Source organism: Carassius carassius, chromosome 21 (genome assembly GCF_963082965.1).
Source record: "Carassius carassius chromosome 21, fCarCar2.1, whole genome shotgun sequence".
Classification (NCBI taxonomy): Eukaryota; Metazoa; Chordata; class Actinopteri; order Cypriniformes; family Cyprinidae; genus Carassius; species Carassius carassius.
Genome location: NC_081775.1, coordinates 11,359,011 through 11,386,588, shown reverse-complemented (window position 1 = coordinate 11,386,588; position 27,578 = coordinate 11,359,011). Strand labels below are relative to the sequence as shown.

The window sequence follows — 27,578 nt, the reverse complement described above, 5'->3', positions numbered from 1 at the left end:
AAAATAGTTAAACCTGCTTTTAGCCTCTTAACATCCTTGATGTGTCATTACAAGTGCACAGCCAATGTGAGTGATTCCTTCAGAGTGAACGTGGGTGAATCTGACTGCAGTAGATGTGAAAGATATGAAAAAAAAAGATAATTATTCAGCCAGCGCTCATACCTGTATTTACATCCTGTTTTCGGTCGAAGTCCACCTTAAGCCCACGAAGTCCAACCATAAGGTGGATGGTTTAGACAGGTTTAATATTTCATTCAGACTTTGAAAAATGTGCTGTGTAGCACTTCTAGATACACATAGTTCTGTCTGCATACAAAGGAACAAAGAAGCTAACTTCTTCTCAAGAGTTTTGTTAATATCTTCAACATCAGCAGCTTCTACATGTATATCATGCAATGTATCCTCAAAGCATTCTGAAGCAGAATCTAACCAATTATCAGAGTCTGTGTGATCGACAGTTACAGCTGATGAACTATAATCACTTATTTTGCATTTTTGGTGATGTTTGAACTTGTGACTGTGAAATGTTACATAGACATTAGTTTTAAAATTACAGTGCAAAAATGGGCATTGCACTGTCTCATTCCTTTTCAGATGTGTACCCAGATGACTGATAAAGTTTTTTTCAGTACAAACATTGTGATAATCACATAGGTCACATTTAAATGTAGCTTGCCCTGTTGTTTTATCAGAATTTGTGTGGACCCTATATAAATGAGTTTTCAACGCACCTGGCGTTTTGAAAGAGCAGACACACTCAGGGTACAGGCACAACAATGGTTCACGTCGGCCTGGGCGCCAGTGCTTTAGCCTGTAGTGTCTCAGCAGCAGATTTTGACTGGCACAATTGTATTTACAGTGTCTACACTGCATGAAGTTTGCTCTCAAGGTAGATCTGTTTAAGAGAAGAACACAAAGTGAATGATCAGTTTGAATGAACAATGAAATAGAAAATGAATTTATACTTATGCTTTTTAGTTTTTAGTGTATGACAACTGCTGCACAGAGACTTTCAAAAATCATTATCTCTTCAGAGCATTCAATTAATCTAACTTACTAGGCCTACTGTTGTAGCAATTAATCAGAATTCTTAGCTGCCCTTCAGTACTAACGTTATTAGCAGATCAAGAACCATGTAGCCTAATATGGCTGAAATCAACAGAATGTGAACGACTTCAAAAATATTAACGTTACTGTGCAGCAAAATCCATCTCAACAAAAGATAAAAACTTAAATATTTCACGTAACGTCGTTGAAATTATTAAAAATAAAGCTAATTTAAACATTCAGTAATGTTTATAACTTACAAAGCAAAGTTGTGGCATTTCTATTTTTCCAACGAACCAATATCATCTAATTCAGAAGTAAAAGTACAACAAAACCAAATAAAATCACTCACCATATATTCCTCTGGATTATTATCGCCACGTGCTGCTTTGTCTTTAATAAAGATTTTCTTTCTCCGACCGCTTGATGAACACGCCTTGTCTTCTCAAGTTGTTTCTCCCGCATTAAAAAGTGAACGTTGACGTTGACTCACATCAAGGTTGTGCAAAGGTCACGTACTGAGGGGCGTGGTTTGGCCCGAGAGGAAAATATCATTTTTATCGTAAAACATGCTGCTAATTATTTTTAAATGTATGTTTTATTCAAATGTAACATTTCAATTAAAAAATAACTCCTAATTAGGCTAACTGTGTTCTGTTCTGTCTTCGAGGGCATGGGTATTATGCAAACTAGTGAGATGAGAGCATTGGCGCCCACTAACGAACTTCACAGTAAAAGTCTTCTTCCGCCAATTTAATGCTGCCTTACTTAAATTTCCTCCCGCTTTTGAAAGACTTGAGTTCAATTTTGACTTCATGTGTGTGTGTGTGTGTGCGTGCGCGCGTGTGTGTGTGTGTGTGATGAAACTAGTATTTATAAGAATTAAATTAGCACGTAAAGGCAGCATAATTTCCAGAGTTCACAATATACTGCTGTGCACAATATACTATACTATTACTTCTAACAATAATAATACTAATACATTACTATTGTACATTATCTGTACAATATATTATAATTTATACAGTGGGGATGATTTAATTTATTAATACTATTATTCACTAATACTTTATTTCCAGACTCCAGACTTCCATAAATAAATAAATATATATAAAATAACACTATTACATTTGACACAATGAAGTTATTTAAAAAAAATAACCAAACAACATTTTTTCTTTAATGTCCCATAAACAAATGGTATTAGTATTTGCTAGTGGGAGGGCAGGTCCTAACTCAACTTAATAAGTTGGCCAAATTTTTTTTGGATGAACTTGCAAAACCTTGTTCACAAAACTTAACTTTTTTAGTTTATAGAAAGAAACTTGGTTTAGGTTGAATAAATGTATTAAAAATAGTTTTACTGACTTTTTCATAGAAATTTGCTGAGCCAACAAAAAAACCCCAGTAATTTGAACCTTTTTCGAGTTGGATTTTTTACAGTGATATTGCTCAGTGATTGAATAAAGCAGAATATTATAATATTGTGTGTGTGTGTGTGTGTGTTGGTGTTGAGGGTTAGAATGGGCCTGAATGCCCCCCTAAGGTCAGTAAAACCTAAAATCAACTGTTGGGTCTGCAAATGTTCCCAGTGAGTAATACAACTTAAAAAAAAAAAAAAAAACCTTCCGTCATCAATATTTTAAATAGCAAAAAGTCTCTTCTGAGAATTAAATTTGGGGTTTGGAGACACTGAAAAGTTAGGTTTTGGTCTTATATTGGTATTTTATTATTATAATTATGGTTGGTATATATTATGAGTGTTAAAGATTTTTTGCACTGCTTGATAATTTTGTGGTAATTTTTTTCCCGGTTTTCAGAATAGAAAAAATTATAGAAAATGTTAAAAAATATTTACTTTGCATCCTTGCTAAATTAAAGTATTAATTACAAAAACAAGCAAAAAAAACTCTGACGTGCTGAAGTATATTACAAATTTAGGTCAATAAAATTTAAGAAAATTTTCTTAAGAAACTCAATCTCATCTGTCACTTCTTTGGATCTAAAAGCATCTGCTAAATGCATAAATAAATGGCAAATGTAAATTTAATGTTAATCTTAATCAGGTGCAATTTGTGGTGGTTTATGGTAATTATACTCAGAAGTTGATTTGGAATTATGATGGTGTCTAGGACAGTGACTCTGATCATCTTAAAAAGCTGCTTTGAATAATTAAATCATAAACATGTCAAATGATAGATGACACTGATCGATGTTATTGCTGCAGGTCAGCAGGTTGCTACACTTTTGACCGCTAACAATGCCATAACATTAATATCTTGAAAATCTGATCAGAAATAAGATGTATTAGTAAAAAATAAGATGTCATTCTACTCTGACTAGAAATCACTTTTCATGCTGCTTAAAATTGTAATTCTGCAGAGAAATCATTGCAGCAGTGTGTAATACATCATAGCATGAACAAGATGAACGGTTATCAAGCATGAATCACCATTTTTCACTCATCTTTTTTATTATTATATCCTGCATGTGGGCTGAGGCAAATCATATAGATAGTGAAATTGCTCACAGTAACATTAAGTTCCCCTCCATCTCGCCTAAATCGATCAGCTGCACTATCTGCACTCTTACTGATAGTCACTGTTATGGAAGAATATTCAGGACTTTTTTCAAAAGCAATTTCAAATTGTATTTTCAATTGCGTTTTCCACATGTGGGCGCATAAATTGTGACATAATCCAAATGCAATTGCAAATCTTGCATCACCATTTGCATTTTCGCTTTCGCGAAAGCAGCAACTGGCACATTTCAACTGTATTTCCCATGTCTTGTGAGTTATTAGCCTGTCATATTTAAATAGCAATATTAATTACCACATTTGCTTTTTCACCTTATCTGCGTCATGCATGCAACTTGTCAAAGCTCAAATGGAATTGCAATCCCTTTTGCATTGGAATTTCCAATGTCTACACGGAATGCTGTCAATCAATGTGAGGGGGCGGGATTATACTATGGGGCATGTTTGTTTTTGGAGGTGATGTCACTCACAGGCAAACGTGCCGAATGCTATGGAGGTAATCGATAAAGGCTCCGCTAAAGGCAGCTGCCAATCAGTTTTTGCCTGTGTGAATGAACAGACAGTGTCTTTGGCACAATACATAGTTCTGTCTTTTTATACCCCAAATGCAGTGATTATTCTCTGCTAACAGCTGGAGCAACAACGGTGCGCACAATTGTTCAATATTCAGTATTTGCCAAATGCTTTTAACCTGTCTCAACATCTCACACTGTTTCTCTCAATCGGACTGAGGCAAATGAGTAAAGAGACCATGCAATTCTACACTTACTACAGTACATTTTATTCCTTACTTTTAATATGTAAAAGAGTGTTTCACACCTGCCTTAATATTTTTTACTGTTTGAAAAAAAAAACAGTGCCAATATATATTTATTTAGCCATTTTCTAGCATATGTATTTTATATTTCATATTTTAACAGTTTTGATCCGTTTAATCCGAAGTGGACTTATATTTTTCCCTGTCTGCTTCTTTTACATCACATAACATTTCATTTAGATTTTATGGAGCTCTTTGGCCGCTGCAGATGTGAGCGCCCCTAAAGAATGGCCATAGATGTCCATCAGGGATCATGCTGTGTTAATGAGTGATTTACATTGATGAAATAGACAGGAATCATCAACATTATGGACTGAACTTCATATTGGTAAATGATATATCTGCTGAAATTAACAAGTGATATATGAATAAATGATAGATGTGTAAGTTTAGCAAACAATCTGTCCTGCAGTAGAGTGGAATGAGTGAGTGGGAGAGAGAAGATACAGTGGAACAGATTGACTTAACAAGATGTCGATTTACAGAGCAGACTGTGGAGTCACGCCCTGGGAACTCAGAAGCAGACTGAAGGAACACGCACACACACAACTTCACCTCAGAAGTACACCAGCAAATCTAAGGAGTTATATTCCCTGATGAACATGCACGCACAAAAACATCTGCCCTCAGCAAAATGGAAAAACAAGTGAGGCACTTTGCCATAGATAGAACAATGACAACTACAAAGCAGTATCTTCCCCATTTATCGTCCTCAGTCACCCTTCGTTGCCCTTCTGTTGGCTTTCACAGATGTCACCACTGTTACAGAGCGTCTGCCAAGTGAGTGTCTCTCTGTCTGGCCTGACAGGAGACGGCGGGGGACCTTGTGTTTTTGTAATGTGTCGGGGAGGTGCATCACTGAGTTTCCTGGATTTATAAGGGCTAAAATGCTGAGTTTCACGGATGCACTGGAATTAACTTGATGTGGTTTTGTGAGGTCACTGTGGGATTGTGGAACTTTTTGGTATTTGGTTTCATCTTCTTAAGCCCCTGTTCTGTTAGTATATATATATATATATATATATATATATATGATACTCAAATGAGTGCATGACATCTTACAGTTTAATTTGCATTTGTTGCACTTTGCAATAAATAAATTACCATTATAAATTCTAGTTATTTTTAAGTCATTATGCACATTTCTTAGAGGGATACTTTACACAAAAATTACATTTACCCCATGATTTACTCACCCTCAAGTCATTATGGGTGTATATTACTTTATTCTTTTAGACAAATACAACTGCTAGAGTTATATGAAAAAAAAAATGTCCTGGCTTTTTCATGATTTGTAATGGCAGTGAAAGGGGTTCGAGCATGTGAACCATTAAATCATTAACTAAAAAAAATGTGTTCAAAAATGCTTAATCATTCAGGTACAAGTGAAGTTTTTAATCATTCACTAAAGTATGGACAAATTTATTAAGGAGCAAGTGAGCCATGGAATAATTCATTAGCACAATTTGTTTAAAAAGTTGATTTATTCAGGAAGGAGAGCATTTTTTGGAACTATTTTTGTCGAGGGAGAAAAAAATAGATGAAATAAATGGCAATGCCGCATGGCAATATAAGTAAGGAACAGCTGACGATGGGCCGATACATTACGAAATGTCATTGTGGCGAGTGGGGCGGGGCCGAGGGATGTGGGAACACAAGCGAGGCCGGTGGAGTGATTGGGAAATCAGCAACACCTGCGACCCACCGCCGGTCTCGAGTCCCACAGAGGAGATGGAAGGATATAAAACTGGAGCGACGACAGTGAAGGACGAGAGAGGACCATGCTTTGGTTTTATTTTGTGTGCATCAGTCGTCCGTGAGGGGCTGTTGTGCTGTTTTGTTTATTTTGTGATTATTAAAGTGTCATTTTGATTGTCCACTGGTTCCCGTCTCCTTCTTCCCGATGATTATGGAGATTTTATTATTACAGTCATGTAGCTTTTAAGTTGCGAAACTATCTTTCTGATAAAAGCATCAGAGTAGCTCTAACAACATTAGTGCTTGTGCAAACTGTATGTGTGTGCGTTTGTATGGGAGAGAGAGCAGGAGAAATAATTATGTGCTTTATGTATATAATAAAATTTAATTTTGTTTCAAAACATGGAAATTATTTGTCATTAACTTTATTTTTTTATTTGGCTAGTGTCAGGGCTTGACATTACCTTTTTTGCTCACTAGCCAATGTGGCTAGTGGTTTTCCAAAGTTACTAGTCACACAGCATTTTTACTAGCTACATTTTTGTTGTTGTGAATATACTCTCATATCATATACCAGCCATTCTCGACCTGACTTCCACTTTTCGTTGAAAAGTCTTTTGTTTTTCTTTGTCCCTTCTTCCTTTTTGGTTTTATCGTCAGGTCGATGTGTGTTTTCTGCTCACTGGGTTTTGTTACACCTTTTATATGTCACCACATAGCTCCACCAGCGTCCAACGACGTAACTCCAGCAGGGCAGCTAGCTGTCTCTTCGTTTCTGTCATTAGCGCGCAAGCGCAAGGCAACACTGTGTGCATTAGTGATGCACGGGTCGTCTCATAACCCACGGACCCCGGTTAAAGAAATTGTCACTTTATTTGCGGGACGGGTTGGGGCTGGTCATTAAAAACAAAACAAAAAAATCCATATATGTTGTAATGTTGGGGGATATAGTCATTTTTCAAATCAGATCAGATCGACGATACACAATATTATCGTGCATAGGTAGAGCAAGAGAGAGACTCTTTGTTCTTGTCATAGCATGACTATTTGGTGTTTTAAACCACGCAGGTGCAAGAGAGAGAGCCTATCACCAGTAATCGAAAAAATATACTTCCAAACATACTGATATACTAATGTTAAATATAAAAATACTGTATTTAAAACAGCTAGTTCATATATAGTCGGACGCAACTGTCATATCGCGCGTCCTGTGACAAATTTGCCGCATCTGCGCACAGAAGTTATCAGTCTAAATGTTCTGCAAAATCAGTCAATGGTGAAAATCAATAGTAGATTTAAATTTAAAGTCCAACAGTTTAACACTAATATTGGACATAAACGTACATGTTAAATGCTCAGACAAAGTGTCATTATGCCACCCTGCAATATGGCTTATTTCAGATGCTTTTTTAAAACACTACAATTATTCAACCCACCAAAATTGCTAGTTAGAGTCACTGTGTTACCCGCCACAAGCAAAATCCACCCGCATTTGGTGGGTTGGCAGGTGTTAATGTCAAGCCCTGGCTAGTGTCGTTGTGGGTTTATTTTTTATTTTTTGCTGTTGTAAAATCGTTGGAATAACTGAAATCATTTGGCGAAGTGAAAAGCAGCCTGAAACTAAATTTTCCGTGCGTTTCCCTGAAAATAATTGCAGACCATAGAACGTTCGTCAGTGAATCAGATTCAAGCATGCACCGGCCCTGTAGCATAATGTCAATATAAGTTACTCAATAATTACTTCTTATTATTTTACTATTGTACTGTATTAACTTTTGTGTTGTGTAAAATTGTTGTGACCAACTATGCTAATTATGTTTATAATAACAGTATCTATTACTTTAGTACCTTTTAAATGTTTCTAATTGTAAATGATAATATTGGGGTTTGTTAACCTATTTCAGCATAAACGTAGTGAACATCAGTATCACACATGTGCCTATAAATACATAATGTTGTTTGTTTCTCATTGTGACGCTGTTATGATTGGCTTGATTGGCAATTGACATCACTAGTTGAAGAAGACACTTAAAAGCAAACAATAGCAAGTAGTAATTACAAAGTTCACGTATAGATCAAGACAGTATACTATTGTTTTATAGTTTTGTAGGACATGGGGAAAATTAAATAATTGAGTGACAGATAAAACATTTGATTTACCATTTATTAATATCACTAAAACTGCTTGACTGTAGTTTTTAATAATTTTATTAGACGTCTAGTATGAATCCACAAAACATTAGCATGCATCTTGATCCCTATTCTGATATGTTATTTGTACCCAACAGGTGGTTAATGTACAGTTAAACTGATAATTGTTTTTTATGCATGCGTCTCTGCTGTCTCCCTAAAACAAATAAATATGTTTGGAGACCACTGAAGATATTAGTTTTTGTCGATGTGGACTTTTACAATCTGCACTGACTGAACTTGTGTGTTTTGCAACCAAATTGATCACAGACAAGAGAAGAGTGTGCATGTGTGTAGCTTGAGTCACTAACTCACAGACAGGGGATCGCAGAGAGGGGCTCCTAGGAGCGCTCAGACACATGACTTATTGAATTTTATGCTGGTGCTTTTATTTTCTCATACTGCTACCTGGGGAGCAACTTCCCATCTCACTTATCTCATCATTATGTATGGAGGAATCCACTAGAGAGAGAGAGGAAAACAAATAGGTAAAGCATTAATAATTCTGTGAAAGAAAGAAAACTTCATGAGGGGTGCTGTTGCTTTCCATTTAGTTTTGTTCACACTGAGAAACACAAACATCTCACAGTGATCGGGTGTTTCAGCGGCATGCATAACAGCAGCAATTGACTCTCTTTGAATGGCCGTTTCACACTGTGTGTGTCAGAGCAGGGACCTCTGATGGGCTCTTGAACCTTTCTCAGGGTATTTACACTTTCAATATGAACTTTATTTCTGAGTTGAACCTCCTGTTCAAAATCAAAGCTAGAACAGCCAGGGCAGTGAAAGTACCACATAACACAGATTTTATATCTGTAACGGACTTTTAACAACTCTGCCTCTTTGCCCTACTGTACTTTGTTGCATACAGGAGCTGTTTATATATTGAGTAACTTATTGCTTTGCAATCCTGTTTTGCCTGAACTCATTTAGATTTATTTACACAGTATATTTGTATATACATAGACACATAGCCTCACACTTGTTTTATTCTGCTTTTCTTGAACTTTATTTTCTGCTTCAGGTGAATTTACATTTTAAGAGCTATGCGGTCTTGCAGAGACAGTATTTCACTGCGCTATTTGTGTTTGTGACAAATGCAGTCTTCTCTAACAAAAAAAAAAGCTTGACATGAAAGGTTTGTACACTCCTTAGACACCTCTGAAATCAGTTTGCAGATGCTTTTAAATTAATGGCAAAATAATTAGCAAGCCTTTGGCAGTACCAAAACTGTAAAAAATTATGTTTTATAAGAAATTTTACTTCACAATTTTACATATCACATGTCCATTGCAGTTTTTTTGTAATTGTTTGTGAAACTAAATAGCAATTTCTAAGTGAAAAAAAAGTTTAATTTTATAAAATATAAATGTTATATTTTTATATCTTCAGTTGTGGATTAAAGCAATCAACCCCAAGAAGCCATGGTTCACAATGAATTTATAACCTCCTTAGCTGTTATAAATTCACTGTAAACCATGGCTTCACTGGGCTTATTGCTTTTATTAAACGGTTATTCCATATACGTAGTAAGGTTTCACAAAATAAAAGAGAGCAAATACAGTGTAATGATATAAATAAAAACAGTATTCTTCCAATAAACAATGTAGTTCCTCAGAAACAGTTGTGGTTCCAACAAAGTAGTTGCCGAGCAACACACAGAAGGTGGCCAAAGGTTTATGTTTGTAGTGTAATTTACAACAGCTTGGAATGCAGCTCAACCAATCAGAATCATTTTATAAATGGTAATTTAAGATTTATTTAAAAATTTGTTCTGCCAAGATACACTGGAAAAACATGCCTTTCTTTGGCTTACTGAACAACAATAACTAAAGGAGATCTGTGATACCTGCAGAACACTATGTATTCACATTCATCTCAATGGCTGGAGCTCAGTTAGTGCAGGACTCTTAAAAGTTTTTGATTTGAAATATGCCATCTTTGCTCATGGTGTCTCAATTCTGCAGGCAAGTTGTAAAGAAAGTCCATTTGACATTCCGAGGCCTAAAATCTATAAAATGTGCATGTTATTTGCAATTAAATAATAATAATAATACATAATAATAATACATAATAATAAAAAAAAAGTTAAATGCAATTAGTTTAACTTAAGAGTGAAACTTGTGTTCATTATATAGTGACTTATATAATGCAATTAATGTCAAGCATACTGAAATATCCACCACACACTAAATGTCAGTTCTAACCTTCTGTAAATTATATATGTTTTCAAATTCATTCTACAATAAATCAATTACATGGCGGTAAATATCAGTCAGTTGATGGCAAATTGACATTTCTGGTATATGCATTTGCATTTTACAGACATTTTACATTTATGCATTTAGCAGACGCTTTTAACCAAAACAATTTACAGTGCATTTAGGGTATACATTTTTGGTATTTTTTTTTTTTACCAGTATGTGTTTTTCCTGGGAATTGAAACACAAGCTTTTTCGCTGCTAATGCAATGCTCTACCACTGAGCCGAAGCTACTCATGGGCCCGGGTGGGCAATGGCCCACCCACTTTCAGCCGGGGCCCACCCAGTGAGAAGCTATTTATCAAAAGATAATAATTATAAATGTACAGTATACAGTATCATTATAACTTCATGTATGTGTTTTAAACTATATTTAACATAAGTTTTCATGGTCAATTACAGGCAGTTTATTAATTTTCCCTCTTCCTATAGGTGCTTTCCATACGCTTGTCAAAATAATGATTGGTCAATTTCTGTTTGTCCCACCCACAATTATGTAAACAATGTGAGGACGCGGGTGTTTGAAAATAGAGTTAAATTTGAAAGTTGAATTTGAAAATAGTGAAAACAAACCTCATTCAGAATTTAAAAAGTATATATTGGATTTCCCAAATTAAATGTAAGTCTTCGCACTGAGTCCGGACTGCCTACAAATGAAACCAGACCAGCGTGTGATGAATATATAGATTAGAAACTTCTGAGCCAAACGTGTTTAAAGCATCATGGTACCTTACCTATGGTAAGGCACAGTGTTTGAACCGCTATACAATTGTGTTCTTGGTGGGAAAAAAATAAACATTGTGCTAGATACTCTTCTCCACAACGAACTGCATATTTGCAGCTGCACTCATTTCTACACTCCTTGATATCTACTCTCCTTTTAAATGCGAACTGAGGCACTTGATTATGAGATCATCTGCGAAGCCCCATCATCTAAGAAGGTAATGCTTTGCATACAGTAAACTTTAGTTAACGTTTGGCAATGCCTTAACTAACATTTACAATGAGAAATACATTTGGTACAGTATAAATTAATCTTTGATGACTAATAAAATTTCTACTTTTCGTTAGCTCCGGTACGGTTAACAGATAAAACTTTTCATTTTAATAATGTATTAGTAAATGTTGACATTAAAACTAATTTATTCAATGCTTTAGTAGTATCGTGTATTGAATCTTTGTGCAGTATTTTCTGTTGGCAATTTGATATGCAGTTTTCGTATGCTACACTTTGCCCACCCAGATTTATGTAGGCCCACCCACTTAAACATTTCTGGCCTCGCCTCTGCTTCACATTCAACTTCACATTCAAACACAGTTTGTTCTTGTTAAGAAAGGAAAGGCACATCAAGCTCATTTGGCACTATATAAGTTTCAACCTAAAAATTTAAAAATAGTCCTTTACAATCCGCATGCATATAGCATTTTCAGGGCATGGAAAGCGAAATAGTTGGCTTGTTATGGATGACTTTGATGGTTTTTGAGTTCTTTATTTGTCTGTTTTGTATCTTGATAATACAGTATGAGCTGCAGACAGTTTTTAAAGGAGTTGTAGCATATTCAAAAAGCATCAGCTGCAGACTCGGGTTTAGCCACAGGGGTATTATGCTTATGCCAAGAATATGTTACCCTTGTAATGAATTGATCTACTGTGACACCACAATCTGCCACCTTTTAAACTTTCAGCATGTTGGTCAAAGACCAACCTCAGATATAGGGGCAGTTGTTTTTTGCCCTAGTCTTTCGAGACTGGAGAATAAAGATAAACATTACGAGCAACACGCTCATATTTTTTGATGTGTCCTGTTCTCAGACCTGCACTGCCATCACTCAGCTCATTATTCTCCATCTGACCACATCTGTTCACAGACCAGCTTTAACAAATTTAATGAAGCACTGTGTACTCGAACAAACGCACATTGTTGTTCAATGGTGGAACAAATTATGAATCATAGGGCAAGGATCAGAGGAGGCTAGTAATGAGGGATGTGTGGCCAAGCTAGACTTCTCTCATTTCGGGTGCCTTTCCATCTGTTATCTCCCCTGAGTCAATCATGGCCCCCTGTCACATGCTAATGCGGTTCCTCACCCAACAGAGTATTTTGATTGGCTGTTTGCCGGCCATTTGTCATCCTATTACTGGCTTGTGGCCGGCCTGTACCTCGGTTGCTCTCTATTTTTGCTGGCCCTGAGTGGTTCAGAGCGTGGGGAAAATGGAATCTATTCAAGCTCACATCCACTCTGCTTTTTCATTACAGATGACACGCTAGTGTGTCTGGGTGAATTGGCCTAAATTCTCCGCCTTTCTTCCTAGTAGTTCTTTCAGTTAGACTATTATTCCTTTGTATGTGGTATATATATATATTTTTTTATCCCGCTAGTCACTATAGAGACCCTTGTCACTATAAGACTGTTGTACGCAGTAAATGTTAACCATGTGTTCCCGTTTTATTTTTACTGGGAATAGTGATGGTACACTCTAGCAGCAGGCACAGCACCAAAAAAATAAAAATAAAGCATTCTTTAGAATGTTACAAGATACTTATATATAAAAACAAATGCTGTTCTTTTGAGTTTTCCTTTTATCACAGAATACTTAAAAAAGGTTGCCACTATTATTAAGCAACACAACTTTGATAATAATAAGAAATGTTTCTTGTGCATCAAATCAGTTCTGAAGAATCATGTGACGTTGAAGACTGGAGTAATGCTGCTGAAAAATCTGCTTTGCACCCCAATAATTAATTATATTTAAAAATATATAAAACAGAAAACAGTTCCCTTTCAGTCGGTCACTCTCGATGCCACGTCGGTGACCGACGAATATGGTATATCGCTTCGATAGACCAATCTACTTTGAGTGTAAACTAAACGAGCCAATGCACATTGGCATGCAATTATTGCATCCAGCTGCCACTGATCACTGCGTGAGTATAAGAAGGCAGCAGGTGCAATGCATACCAGCTTTTCGCTTCGAAGCCGAGCGACAGTGTCGTTCTGCTTGCCTTGACTGTGTCTACGGTGAACTGCGAGTTCAGCACGCTCTGGGAAGCTTCCTGTGTTGGCGGGATGGTGCTACAGTGGCGGTCGTTCCTTCAGGCTGCACTATCCCCTGTCGTGTGGCAAGCGGCCATCTCCCCTGTGCGCCTCAGCACTGAAAGAGCATTTCCTAAAAGAGCAAATTCTCTCTAAAAGAGCTCCATGGGTGCGTCTTTTTAAAGACGACGGATCGTCCTTTTAAGGATGTCGTTTCACCCGTGCGTTTCTGGGTGTGGTCATTACCTGGCACCGGGTGATGGTCACGATCGCTGCCTCACGTATCTGGGCGTCAAGCACGCTGAGGTGGTTTTCGTGGATGAGTCATGTTCCCATTGCGGGAAGATGACCATTTCGGAGCTGCACACCAGGCTCCGCAACCTTTAGGGGGGCAGAATCCCGCTGCCTCTGCCGCGATCTGGGGCTCGTTCTGGCGGACAGACAATATCCACTTCCGGTAGTAGCACAGGCGGTTTGAGGGTCACAGTGGTGGCAAACCCCGCAGGGAACCAACCCTCTGGGGACCACTACTCCTCCTCCCTCACCACCCTCAATGCCTATGCGGCTTACGGGGAAGCTGCTTCTGCCTTACACGCCATGGCGTTACTGCAGGTGCACCAGGCTAAGGCACTGAAGGACCTGCACGAGGGTGGTCACGACCCAGAAGTTCTAAAGGAACTCCAAACCGACACTGACCTCGTGCTCTGAGCGACGAAGGTCACCGCGAGTTCCCTGGGTCGTGCGATGTCCACGCTTGTGGTCCAGGAGCGCCATCTCTGGCTGTGTCTGGCAGACATGAGGGACACCGACAAGGTCCGGCTCCTCAATGCCCCCGTGTGCCAGACCGGCCTATTCGGCAACGCGGTCGAGAGCTTCGCCCAGCAGTTCTCGGCTGCCCAGAAGCAGACTAAGGAGATACGACACATTTTTTTCATTTTTCCCGCCATTGGCCTCACGGCCGACGGTACCCAAATACTCGATAAAAGAGCAATTTCCCTTATCTCTGGGTCCCAGGAGGGCACGGAGAGTTGCGGACGGCCAAGCTTCGGACCTCACTCATCCTCTTCCTTCACCAGATGGCAGCAGCGGGCGGTTCGAGAGCGTCAACAAAGGCCCTACTCGCGCACCCTCTGCCAACCCGTGGAACCAGGTGAGCCCTGCACCCCACACCACACTCCGGCCTGCTCACAAGCCGCCCGAGTTGGGTCCCTGTGTTCCACCTCGCTGCCCCACTGCGGGTACGGCTGTGGTTCCGCTGGTCCCGCTTGTACGGTTTTTAAGGGCCTGGTCAGCACTACCCAGCCCGTCTCGCTGGCTTCTGCGGACCATCAGCCTCAGCTATGCGATTCAGTTCGCCCAGCGTCCCCCCAAGTTCCGCGGTATCCGCTTCACTAAAGTGAAAGCGTCCGATGCCCCTGTCTTGCGGGAATAGATCGCAGTCCTACTGGCGAAGGACGCAATAGAGCCGGTCCCACCAACTGATATGAGGACGGGATTTTACAGCCCTTACTTCATTGTACCCAAGAAAGGCGGTGGGTTACAACCGATCTTGGATCTGCTATTTTTGAATCGATTTGCAGCGATCGACCTGAAGGACACGTACTTTCATGTGTCCATCCTTCCACGCCACAGACCTTTTCTGCAGTTTGCGTTCGAAGGACGGGCATATCAGTACAAGGTCCTGCCCTTCGGGCTGTCCCTGTCTCCCCGTGTCTTTACAAAGATCACGGAGGCAGCTCTCGTTCCCCTCAGAGAGCAAGGTGTTCGCATACTCAACTACTTAGATGATTGGCTGATACTAGCACAGTCTCGGGATCAGTTGTGCGAGCACAGGGATGTGGTGCTCCGGCACCTGAGCCTGCTGGGCCTTCGGGTCAACTGGGAAAAGAGCAAACTCTCGTCGAGGCAGAGGATCTCTTTTCTTGGTATGGAGTTGGATTCGGTCGAACAGACAGCACGCCTCACAGAGGAACGTGCGCGGTTGGTGCTAGCCTGCTTGAATACGTTCAAGGGCAGGACAGCGGGTCCCACTGAAACTCTTTCAGAGGCTCCTGGGGCATATGGCGGCCGCGGCACTTACACCGCTCGGCCTAATACATATGAGACCCCTCCAGCACTGGCTTTATGGCCGAGTCCCGAGGTGGGCGTGGAAGCGTGGCACTTACCGGGTCCAAGTTACACCGGCCTGTCGCCAAACCCTCACCCCGTGGTCAGATCTTGCATTTCTCCGGGCAGGGGTGCCCCTAGAGCAGATCTCCATGCATGCTGTGGTTTACACGGATGCCTCCACCACCGGCTGGGGGGCCACGTACAACGGGCATGCAGTCTCAGGGGTTTGGACGGACCCGCAGCTGCAGTGGCAAATCAATTGCCTAGAGTTGTTAGCAGCGCACCTTGCCTTATACCAGGGGTGCCCAACCCTGCTCCTGGCGATCGACTATCCTGCAAAGTTTAGCTCCAATCCTAATCAAACACACCTGAAGCAACTAATCAAGGTCTTCAGGCTCACTTAAAAATTAAAGGCAGGTGTGTTTGATTAGGGTTGGAGCCAAACTTTGCAGGACAAAAAAAAAACAGCGAAAGCTGTTTCCCTCCACTCTCAAAGTCCAGGTTGCTGCTATTGCTGCGTACCATGACCCCGTGAATGGGAAGTCTTTGGGTAAGCATGACCTCATCGTCAGGTTCCTTAGAGGGGCCAGGAGGTTAAATCCATCCCGGCCCCCCTATATACCATCTTGGGACCTGTCTCTAGTGCTTAAAACACTACAGCAGGGCCCATTCCAGCCTTTGCATTCAGTTGAGCTAAAGTTTCTTTCATTAAAAACTCTGCTCCTGCTTGCACTGGTCTCCATAAAAAGGTTAGGGGACCTGCATGCATTTTCGGTCAACGATTCGTGCCTAGAGTTCGGGCTGGCTGACTCCCAGGTAATCCTGAGGCCCCGGCCTGGCTACGCGCCCAAGGTTCCCACTACACCCTTCAAAGACCAAGTGGTGAACTTGCAAGCGCTGCCCCTGGAGGAGGCAGACCCAGCCCTGGCTTTGCTTTGTCCCGTCCGAGCATTAAGGTGCTTGGTAGACCGGACACAAAGCTTCAGGACCTCAGACCAGCTCTTTGTCTGTTACGGAGGCCGGCAGAAGGGGAGTGCCGTCTCTAAGCAGAGGATGGCCCACTGTATTGTGGATGCCATAACCCTGGCTTACCAGGCTCAGGATGTGCCCTGCCCGTTCAGGTTGTGAGCTCACTCAACTAGAAGTGTTGCATCCTCCTGGGCGCTGGCTCGTGGCGCCTCGCTGACAGATATTTGTAGAGCTGTGGGCTGGGCGACCCCTAACACGTTCGCTAGGTTCTATAGCCTTCGTGTAGAGCCGGTATCCTCCCTTCGTGTAGAGCCGGTGTTCTAACCTCAAACGAGTAGTGGCACTGAGAGGCCCCGGTTAGTGTCGGCTTGCTTAAACTGCTCCAGAGTGTCCGTACTGTAGACCCTGTTGAGATCCTCCATCACCCTAAGCAGCTGGACGCGGCGGAACATCCGGCGCCATGCCTTCTTGATGTATCCGTGAGAACCATGGAAGGGTGGGTTCCATATTGAGACCTAAGTGGTACTCGTATGTGTATACTCCACGGTATAGCCTTAGAGCCCGTGTTTTCCCGGCAGACTTCTGCCTTCCCAAGAGGGTTTTTAATCACCTCAAATTTCTCCATATACTCCTAAACAGATGCTATATGTGTATTTCCCTCCGAGACCTCCTTCCGGAAGGATGGGGCTTCCGCAGCATTCCGGTTCCAAGCGGACCAGGTACGTTTTCCCAGTGTTATCCAATCTCACCCAGTAAGGTAGTGCTTTGACAACGGTGAGTGGAGCTACTTGTTCTGAGCCCCGGCCTACACCTAATAGGGGCGCAGGCGGCTCGCACAGGGCACTGGAAGGGGCAGCACCCATGGCGCTTTGATAGGGATCCCATATTCGTCGGTCGCCGACGTGGCGTCAAGAGTGACTGACTGAAAGGGAATGTCTCGGTTACGACGTCCCGTCGCCATGGTTGCTGTACCGCCGCTGAGCTGCCAGGTCCCCGGCTCGGCTCCTCAGCGAAAAACTGGAATGCATTGCACCTGCTGCCTTCTTATACTCACGCAGTGATCAGCGGCAGCTGGATGCAATAATTGCATGCCAATGTGCATTGGCTCATTTAGTGTACACTCGAAGTAGATTGGTCTATCGAAGCGATATTCCATATTTGTCGGTCACCGACGTGGCGTCTCCGTTCCCTCCTTCAGGAAACAAGGGTTACCATACGTAACCGAGACGTTACCATACGTAACCCGAGATGTTCTTTTAAATTGGAATAATTTTGCACAATATTTCAGTATATATTTACTATATGTTTGATTAAATAAATGCAGCTTTGGTGAGCGTAAGGGTCTTCAAAATGAAACAACAAAAAAGTAACATTAAAAAACATGTACATTGTAATGAATAATTTAATTTGTGTTTTTTTATTATTTTATTTTGAACTAAAAATAAAATAGCATTGGCTTTATTGGTTAATTGAATAAATGAATTATGGGTTTATCTGCATGTCACATTTTTCTTTGATCATAAGATCATTCAACAATTATTTTATTTACTGTGAAAAAAATGGCATTTAGCTCTATTGTGCTTTAAAAAGATATATTTTTCTCTTGTCTGTGTGATTCTAATAAGCTATTCCCCTTTTGTCTATTTTATGGGTAAATAACACATTTCATGGCTAAATAAATCCATGTTTTGTTATAATCACCTCATTCTAAGCATACACAGTATTGGGCATCATCAAAAATGGCTTTCCATATTTCCTTTATTGTGTCCCAGGTAAAATGACCATTGAAACTTAGATATGTGAATTTTATGTAGACAGATTGTTTAAGATGTAAGTTTAAGTTATTAGGAAAATATTGTTAAAGCTGAATCTTCAGTCAGGAAAATCTCTCAAATCTCTCATTCTACTGCTTAAAACATTCAGATTTTCCCAGTCTGTATATTAGCTCCTATATAGGTCTGAGTAGATTATCCACAACTCAAGTGGTGCGTACAAAATCTGCTACAGGCTCTACTTAACTATGAGAGCTCTTCAGCTGGCAAAAAAAAAAAAAAAAAACCTGAAAGCTTATAATAGTTATAATCAGGTGTCTGGTTAAATGCTCAATACTAATGTGGATTGTTCTCCAGTAGGTCAAGTGTAGGCCAGAGAGAGACAAAGAGAGACTGAAGCACTTCAACAGCAGGACTCAATCAGCTCTATATAAATCTCTCATTTAGTATAATGCAGAAATAGAGGGTGATAGATCCTGCAGAAAGTGGTTCGTACAGTTGACATGCAAGTAGTGCGTTATTACCTGTATGTTAATCTGCTGGCATTAGTGAATGGTATGTAAATGGAAAGCACAGGGCTTTATCTACTCAGATGCCTTTTTTTGCATTGGCATTGTTTATTAAATGTTTGATTTAATGTTTATTAAAATATTATGTTGGAATCAACAAATCAAACACTCAGTAATGTCAAAAATATTCAACTTTCTTAGTGATGTGTGCTTCTGTGATGTACAGTACGTACTGTAGTGCATTGATGTTTATCTTTCTTTTTTTTGTCTTTCTCTATAATGCAGGGTGAAGTTAAAAGATGGAGTGGCGTTCCTTGGTGCTCGACCCAGTAACCCCACGCTTTGGATGGTTAGTCAAGATGTCAGAACAGAAGGTCACAGGATTGTGACACTTCATTGTCGCCGTAAGGAGTCCAGCTACGGACAGAGGTCAGTTACCATAAACTAGCTCATCCTCAGTTTGAAATGAAGGCTGTCTTGTAATTTACTTGCTGGAAATTGCATGCAGATGTCTAAGAATTTGAGAGCTTCAGATATTGTTGTTGGTCTCAGCTTTGTCTATTTACATGCACATGTGGTCTGTGTAATCTAATCAGGTCCTCACTCAAACTTTGGATATAACCAGAAATTGTTATTTTTATTTTTTGTTGCAGAGAGAGCAGGACCTTTGTGATGATGTAATATCTCTCAAAAAGAATTAGGTCACTCAAAGGGATAGTCCACCCAAAAATGAAAATTCGATGTTTATCTGCTTACCTCCATGGCATTCAAGATGTAGGTTTCTTCAGTAGAACACAAACATTGATTTTTAACTCAAACCGTTGTGGTCCATCAGACTTATAATGTGGATGGGAATCACAGCTAAAACAAACAATTAAAAAAAAAAACATACACAAACAAAACCAAATTAAACCCTGCAGCTCGTGGTGATGTGTAAAGACACAAAACGATCGTTCTGTGCAAGAAACTGAACAGTATTTATATAAATTTTTACCTCTGATTCATGCAATGTCTGAACTGTTAGAACTCTCCTGAGCGCGTCCTCAAGCAGCAGGCACATGAGGCGTCATCTTCTTCTTCTTCTTACTTTATGGTGGATCGCAGACTTAAAAGTATGGAATGATATTCCAGACTTTATTCAAAAGGAATTGCAAATTGTATTTGCAATTGCGTTTTCAATTTGTGGACGCATAAAATGTGACATAATCCAAACGCAAATGCAAATCGCTCATTACCGTTTGCATTTTCGTTTAACCCTTATGCGTTGTTGGGGACGTTTTCGTCCACTAGGGGGTAAAGTTGAGTCTTATTTTGGCCACAACATTCTCTGTGTTTAACATCTGACATGTTATCAAGTACGCTGCTGTTTGCAGAATTACCGGACCTGCGTCCTCGCAGACATCACACTCCTGAGTCGAATGCACAAAGTCTGAACTACTGTGGATGCAAGTCCGAAATCAGAGTACTTTGTATTGAGAAACGCGCGCAGACCTACGTCCAGTCTATTTGCCTAATCTTCCCGGTGTTACGGTTTAACTGGTTACCATGTTATCTGGTGACCAACTTCCTGGTTCAGGTCTCCGCTGCAGATGTGCTGGAACGACGGCAGTAGATTTGGCGATTCTGAAAGCACAAACTGACACGATATTAATTGTTTAATAAACGCAGACTTGCTCATTGCATGATTCAGATATTCTTGTAAAGATTACAAGTTATTAGTATGATCGCCCGTTTCGCGGCTGAAGTAAGTAGGATAAACAAAAAAATAAAAATAAAGTACATCTGTGTTGGCGCGGGTTTCGAACACGCGCTAAAAGACGGCACGCCGCGATACGACAGTCACGAAACCACCGAGATACCGATCTACACCGAATTTACTCCAGATCTCTAAATTCAAGACAAGACTCTCGGCTCCACATCGTGCAGCTGCTGAATCAAGGAAATGTGACCGTTTTAACTTCACCTGTGACCTGTGTTTACCTATTATGAAAATAAACCATTGCAGACCACTGACTACATTTTATGGTTCATGATGTTAAAGAACATTTCATAACGTCTCAGACAACTGTACATTTGTGGCTACTGTGGTTTAATTATAAACACCATCGTTAACTCATATTTACCATAGTAAAAACATGGTACATTTTAGTACGATCGAAGATACAAAAATTCTTCCAGAACAGACTTGTATATGTGCATTCCCAGAAGAGATGAGAAATAGATTGTGTTCAGGACCACAAAAAGAACAAAGTGTCAATATCAGGAAACATCTTTTTAAAGTAAAGCTTCACAGGATAGAAAAGATGAAGTAATTTGTAAGACACATCCTTAACCTTATCGGTTATTAAGTATTTAGATGAAAAAGTCCACATTAATTAATTAATAATTATTTATTACCGTCGGCTGTGAGTGACGTCACTTCCCAATGAAAACACTCCCAATAAAATGGCCCCACCCCTGTCACTTGATTGACAAGTTTCCGTGTAGACGTTGGAAATTCAAATGCAAAAGGAATTGCGATTCCATTTGAGTTTTGGCAGTTTACATGCACAGTGCAGAGAGAGGAAAAAGGCAAATGTGGTAATTAATATTGCTATTTAAATATGACAAGCTCATAGCTCGTAAGATAAGGGAAACACAATTGCAAATGGACTTTGCATTTCCATTTTAAATTTGGCAGACACTGTGTGTTCGCTTAAACGAAAATGAAAATGGTAATGAGCGATTTGCATTTGCGTTTGGATTATGTCACATTGTATGCATCCACAAATTGAAAACGCAATTGCAAATACAATTTGCAATTCCTTTTGAATAAAGTCCGGAATATCATTCCATATAAAAGTGCAATACTGCCACCTATCTCTCATGTGGACCATTAACACTCTTAATTGAGATTGTAGATAGAGTGTCAATGCAACGCTAAGTCTGCGATCTGCCATAAAGCAAGAAGAAGAAGTTTTAGCCGTTATTCCCATCCACTTACATAGTAAGACTGATAGACTGCAACGGTTTGAGCTAAAAATCTAAGTTTGTGTTCTAGTGAAGAAACAAATCACCTACATCTTGGATGCCCTTGGGGTAAGCAGAAACATCAAGTTTTCATTTTGGGGTGAACTTTCCCTTCAAGCAACACTTAAAAATGTATGCATTTCTTCAACTATGGGTGCTTTTGGTCCTGTGGAGCTATAAAAAAAAAAGTGTAAAAAGTTTCTTAAAACATACTTTGCACACGCTCACTAGTTTATTTAATACGTTTCATCCCAATCTCTTTACTAACACTGTTGTTTCATTGGTAAACAAGTACAAAGACGTTTTGGGAAATAAAAAACAAACCAAAATTGAAGGGCAGCCACAGTTTTTGAAAATTTCATACAAATTATTTTAACACAATAAATATAAACATGGTTTCTTTGTCTGATCATCATAGTTAATAATTCATATTTTTACAATGAATTTTTATATTTTTAGATTGAAAGTCTGGCTCTGGGACAAGGGTAAAAAAAATTTCAGTGTGATAATATAAAGAGATTAACTTTCTTAGTTTTAATAAAAATCATCCACTGGGACATAAAAGTGTCTGAAACTGGAGAAACACAGATGACCTTTGCATTACAGAACAGAATATCCAAGAAAGTGGCCTTTATTTGAACTGACTTCACACATCTTCTAAAAAAATGACCTTGACATAGTTAGTCGTGAAAAATAAATAAATAAATAAACTCTTTCAGCATTTGTTTGTAGATGCCTTTGGGTTTGATGTTTTGCATTTTTGATGTTTAAGTTTGTTTTAAGTTTTCTAAAAGTGCCAAATTCCTTCTGGTGCCACTATAAATGTTTAATGTGTCTAAATAAAGATTTTCCTCAACTCGTCAAATAGTAATATTGGGATTAGAATAACTGGACATCAACAGAGTTATTAAAGGAAGGATTTTAATACCATGTGATGGACTTAAGAGTTTGCTTTGGAAAAGATTTTACTTTGAAGTTGTTGAAAGCTGTCAGAGCAATGTATGAAGTCAAAAAGCCGAAATGCTTCATTTCCAATACACTTGTGTCACCAAGCGGAAATGGAAAAATAATGACTGTTTTCAAACCGGTTTCACTAATACTGTAGGAATGGGGGGGGGGGGGGGTATTGTAACACTCTTTGTTTTCGTTTAAACCCCTGATGTCACATGGTTTATTTTACAGATTTACTTATCTTTCTGGGCCTTGAACATGTGTTAGTTGTGTTGCTGTCAATGCATGGTCAGAAGCTCTAGGATTTTATCAAAAAATATCTTCATTTGTGTTCTGGCAATGAATGAAGGTCTTACGGGTTTGGAACGACATGAGGGTGAGTGATTAAATGACAGAAGTTTCTTATTTGGTTGAACTAGCCCTTTAAACTTACCCAATATTTAACAGTACATCACACTTTCTCCTTTATATTAAAATACTGAATCAGTGACCCAAGGGGGTCTTCGTCCGAAAGTTGTTTAGTCCATTTAAAAATCTTATTTGCATGCTCAAATTAATCTGGAAAATAGGAGACCGTGTTGATGGATACAGAAGAAAAAAACATGCTGGTCGTAATTAAGTTTGGATTTGCAGTCTTTGTGTGTCATCATACTCTTAATCGCATTTCTCCACAGATCTGGAAGTAGAGTTAATGAACTGGGCTCTGCAGTGACAGGTGTAATTTTCCACATTAAATGCAGTTGGGTGGAAGTCTGTAAACTTGAAAGATTAAGCGCAGTGTTATCATGAAGCCCAGTGTGTCACCGCAGAAATGAAATGCCTAAGTAAACAGGCCTTTTGCATAGCAGAGTATGCACCTTGTCTGTATCAGAAATGTCATTTATTTCTTTCTCTCTTTTTTCCCCACCAAAGCAGAATATAATCATACTGAAAGATGGTTTCCTCTGCTTTGTTCTAATGCTTTTTTACTTATTCAACAAATTATGTATACACATATACCATTAAAAAATTTGGGGTCAATAAAAATTTTGTTAAAGAAATGTATTTATTTTTCTACAAAAGCATAAAAAAGGGACGTGACATTCAGCCAAGTATGGTGACCCATACTCAGACTTCGTGCTCTGCATTTAACCCATCCAAAGTGCACACACACAGAGCAGTGAACACATACACACACACTGTGAACACACACCCGGAGCAATGGGCAGCCATTTCCAATAAATGTTCTTTTGAACTTTTTGTTCATCTAGAAAAAAGTATTAGTTTCCACAAATATATTAAGCAGCACAATTTTATACTAATAAGAAATGGTTCTTGAGCAGCAAATCCGCATATTAGCATGATTTCTAAAAGAATTTGTGCGACTCTGAAGAATGGATTAATGATGCAGAAAATTCAGCCTTGCATTGCAGAAATGGTTTGCATTTTAAAATGTATTAAAAACAGGAAAAAGTTATTTTAAATAGTTTTTACTATATTTTTGATCAAATAAATGCAGCCTTGATGCTCATAAGAGACTTCTTTGGAAACATGAAAAAAAAAATGCTGTGCGGTGTGTTTATATGTGACTATATTTATTTTTATTTACCATTATTATTTTTTGGTTTGTTTGTTTATTTTTGTTAATATGTATGTATTCAGACTACTAAGCTGTGGTGTAAACAACAGTGTACTAAAGTACTAAAATATTAATGAACCACTACCGATTTATGCTGCACAATCGAATTTCTAATCGCGATTACAATTATGGATGCCACCATTAAATAATCGTTCAAAGCAGCTATTAATCGTTCAAAACCCACTTATGTTATTCTGCCTGCTTAGGATGCGTTTTTTTTTTCTCTTCTACATGTTATCTTAAGGGTTTTTTCCATTGTTTTAATTTTAGTTTAGTATAACATTATGATACCATTCTTATTTTTACTTTTTTATCATTTAAAGAAGAAACCAATCCAATGTATAGTTGATATTTGAGGCTTAATACTATAGAAAAGCACTAAAGGTTTTTCAGTTAGAGTGTTTTCAGCTTATTTCTTTCCATATATAACATACGGCATGCCGTGGCATCCGAAAATGGGATAAACATCATTCATTGTAAATTGTGATAATCGTAATTAATAATCGCAATTAAAATTTCAAGGGAATGATCGACAATTATGATTTTTGCCAGTCGTGCAGCCCTATTACCGATCTGCTTTGTAGGTTTGGGAAGTTGTAATAATGCTGGTCTTATAAAATTCAATTTATGGGGGAAAAGTTTAGTTTAAATTGTTGCTGCTTGAATTGAGGCGGTGAAATCTGTGTCAATGAGCTAAAACACAACAGTGTTACTGATATAAATAGATTTCTAAGCAGTTTTTCGTCATCTCCCACTTCTCTGTAAGCTGTTTAGAGGTTGTATTGAAGTATATGGATGAACTTAACTCCAGGCACAAACTCAGTCAGTTATTGAAGCTTATTTATTAGAATATGCTGTCCAATATTTTTTTGTTTTCAGCATGTAAAAATGTGCTGTTGTAGATCACGCTTAATTATATGAATATTTAAGTAAAAAATATCATAATTTATTCGGCATCATGTTCTTTCAAACCTGTATGACTTTCGTTATTCCATGTATAAAGGTTAGATTTTTGAAGAATATGTTGGCTGCTTTTATACATATACATTAGATTTGGAATATAGTGTTCTACTAAAGTAGATTTCTAATTTTATGATGCATCTTTTGTCACTTTGGAGCTTGACAGTCTCATACATCATTTATTTTCATTAGGCTATATGGAAAACAGCAGCCAAAATATTCTCAGCAAATTCTCCTTTTGTGTTCCACAGAAGAAAAAAAAAAGAAACAGTATTGGAACAGCATTGTGGTGAGTAAATTAAAAACAACATGATTCCCTTATCATGTGATTTTTATAATTGTGATATTATAAAAATTGAAAAACTGCATTTTTCCCATGCAGTTCATATTTCTATATATAAAGAAGTCATGAGATTTTAAATAGTTGTTTAACGAAATAGTTGTTAGACCAAAGTCTAATCTATCCAGAATAATAATAATAAAAAAGAATAACGTTGCAAGTAAAAATCACACGGACAAACAGAAATGTACCATTTCTTAATATGATACTGTGAAATTGAATTCAACGTTAACGGAGTTACCTAGCTGCCTTTGTAATAGGGAGTCCCTAGTCATGTCATATGACAAATTTAATACTTGATCCAGTCCGGCATTGATCTAAAACCAGGAGTTTAGGACTAAATAAAGCCTGTTAGCTTTAATCTAGGTCTGTTGGGACGTCCAGATCTCTAATCTCTCCAGCTGGCATAGGCACTTCTTAAAGACAAAAGAAGCACCACTGAGCTTACTGTGTATGATCCATTTCCCTCTTTCATCTGGCTTCTTTTTCATTTTCCCTTATTGCTTGAGCTATTCCCTCTCTCTGTTTTGTATGTTTCTTTCTACTCTTTTATTCTCATCCAGCACATTTTGTAGATATCCAGTGGCTAATTTACTAAACAGTTGCTCCACCTGTGTCTTATTCATTACCCGCCCACAATGAAGTTTAACCAGACGCTCTCTGCACAGGTATAGCGCTGCACTATAGACTAGCACTATATTCAGTCATTGTCTTTTTAGCGCAAACACATTTAAATGAGATTTTCTATTGATCACTGCACCAGTAATCAATCAAAGGAAAAATCAAGTGATGGAGAAGGGCATTGTAACTGACAATGTTTATCCAGATATAATGCTGTATGTATCATATTTAATGCATGTCTGGGGTACATTTCCCAAAAGCAACTATGGTCACAAGTTCCGTCGTTACCAATAGAGTTCAATGGAGCCAATGACCATAGTTAGCTATATGGGAAATGCACTCAATACTTCTACAATCTTGAACAAATTGCATACTTAAAGTGTATATATTTTTTTAAATCTACATTGAAATGTAATATGCCCACCGTATTTAAAAATTGTTTATTAAAAGTTTATTTAATTTTCTGGCATTAAAATCTTGCTGATTTTCACAATGACATTTTTTTTACTACTATAATTTTATTTAAAATGATAATAAAATCTGCACTTATTTGTTTAGAAATACAGTAAAAACAGTAATATTGTGACATATTATTAAAATGTTAAATAATCTTTAATATAAATGTAATATATTTTAAATGTATTTTTTGAAATGTAATTTTACATTTCAAATATTTTAAAATGTCATTTTAATTCCAGTCTACAGTGTCACATGATCCTTCAGAAAACATTATAATATGCAGACATTTAGTAGGATTTATTGTTTTTATCCACGATAAAAATTTAGGAAATTAAAAGAAATGCTTCAAAAATGAGTTTTAAATGCTATGATCAGTAAATAACTATAAAAGCCTGATGTATCAAATACAATACAATAACCTAAACTCTAGCTCGACTTGCAAATTTTGGATTTATGGTGTGCAAATTGCACTGTGATCGTGTTTGTATCATTTCCTCCAGTGAACCGTGCTCTAAACCAACACAGACAGCATTTCCAAGTAAATGACACTATCAGCAGAGACCATTCATTTTTCGTGAGTTTTTCTCACTTCTCTCTCATCTTTTTTCTTTCTCATTACTCCAGTGTTGGATCGGTTTCCATCACCACGCTGGACCTGTCATCCAGTTTCTG

The 27,578-nt window shown here is 38.5% G+C and overlaps 1 protein-coding gene across 1 annotated transcript in view; it reads left to right on the top strand.

The window, feature by feature from the left end:
- The window catches only part of LOC132097533 (transmembrane protein 132C-like), a 262,244-nt gene that overhangs the window by 123,578 nt on the left and 111,088 nt on the right, over positions 1-27,578 (top strand). The window contains exon 3 of the mRNA XM_059503315.1: positions 19,234-19,377. Coding sequence (XP_059359298.1) covers positions 19,234-19,377 — 144 coding nt within the window. The remainder of the gene's footprint in view (positions 1-19,233; positions 19,378-27,578) is intronic.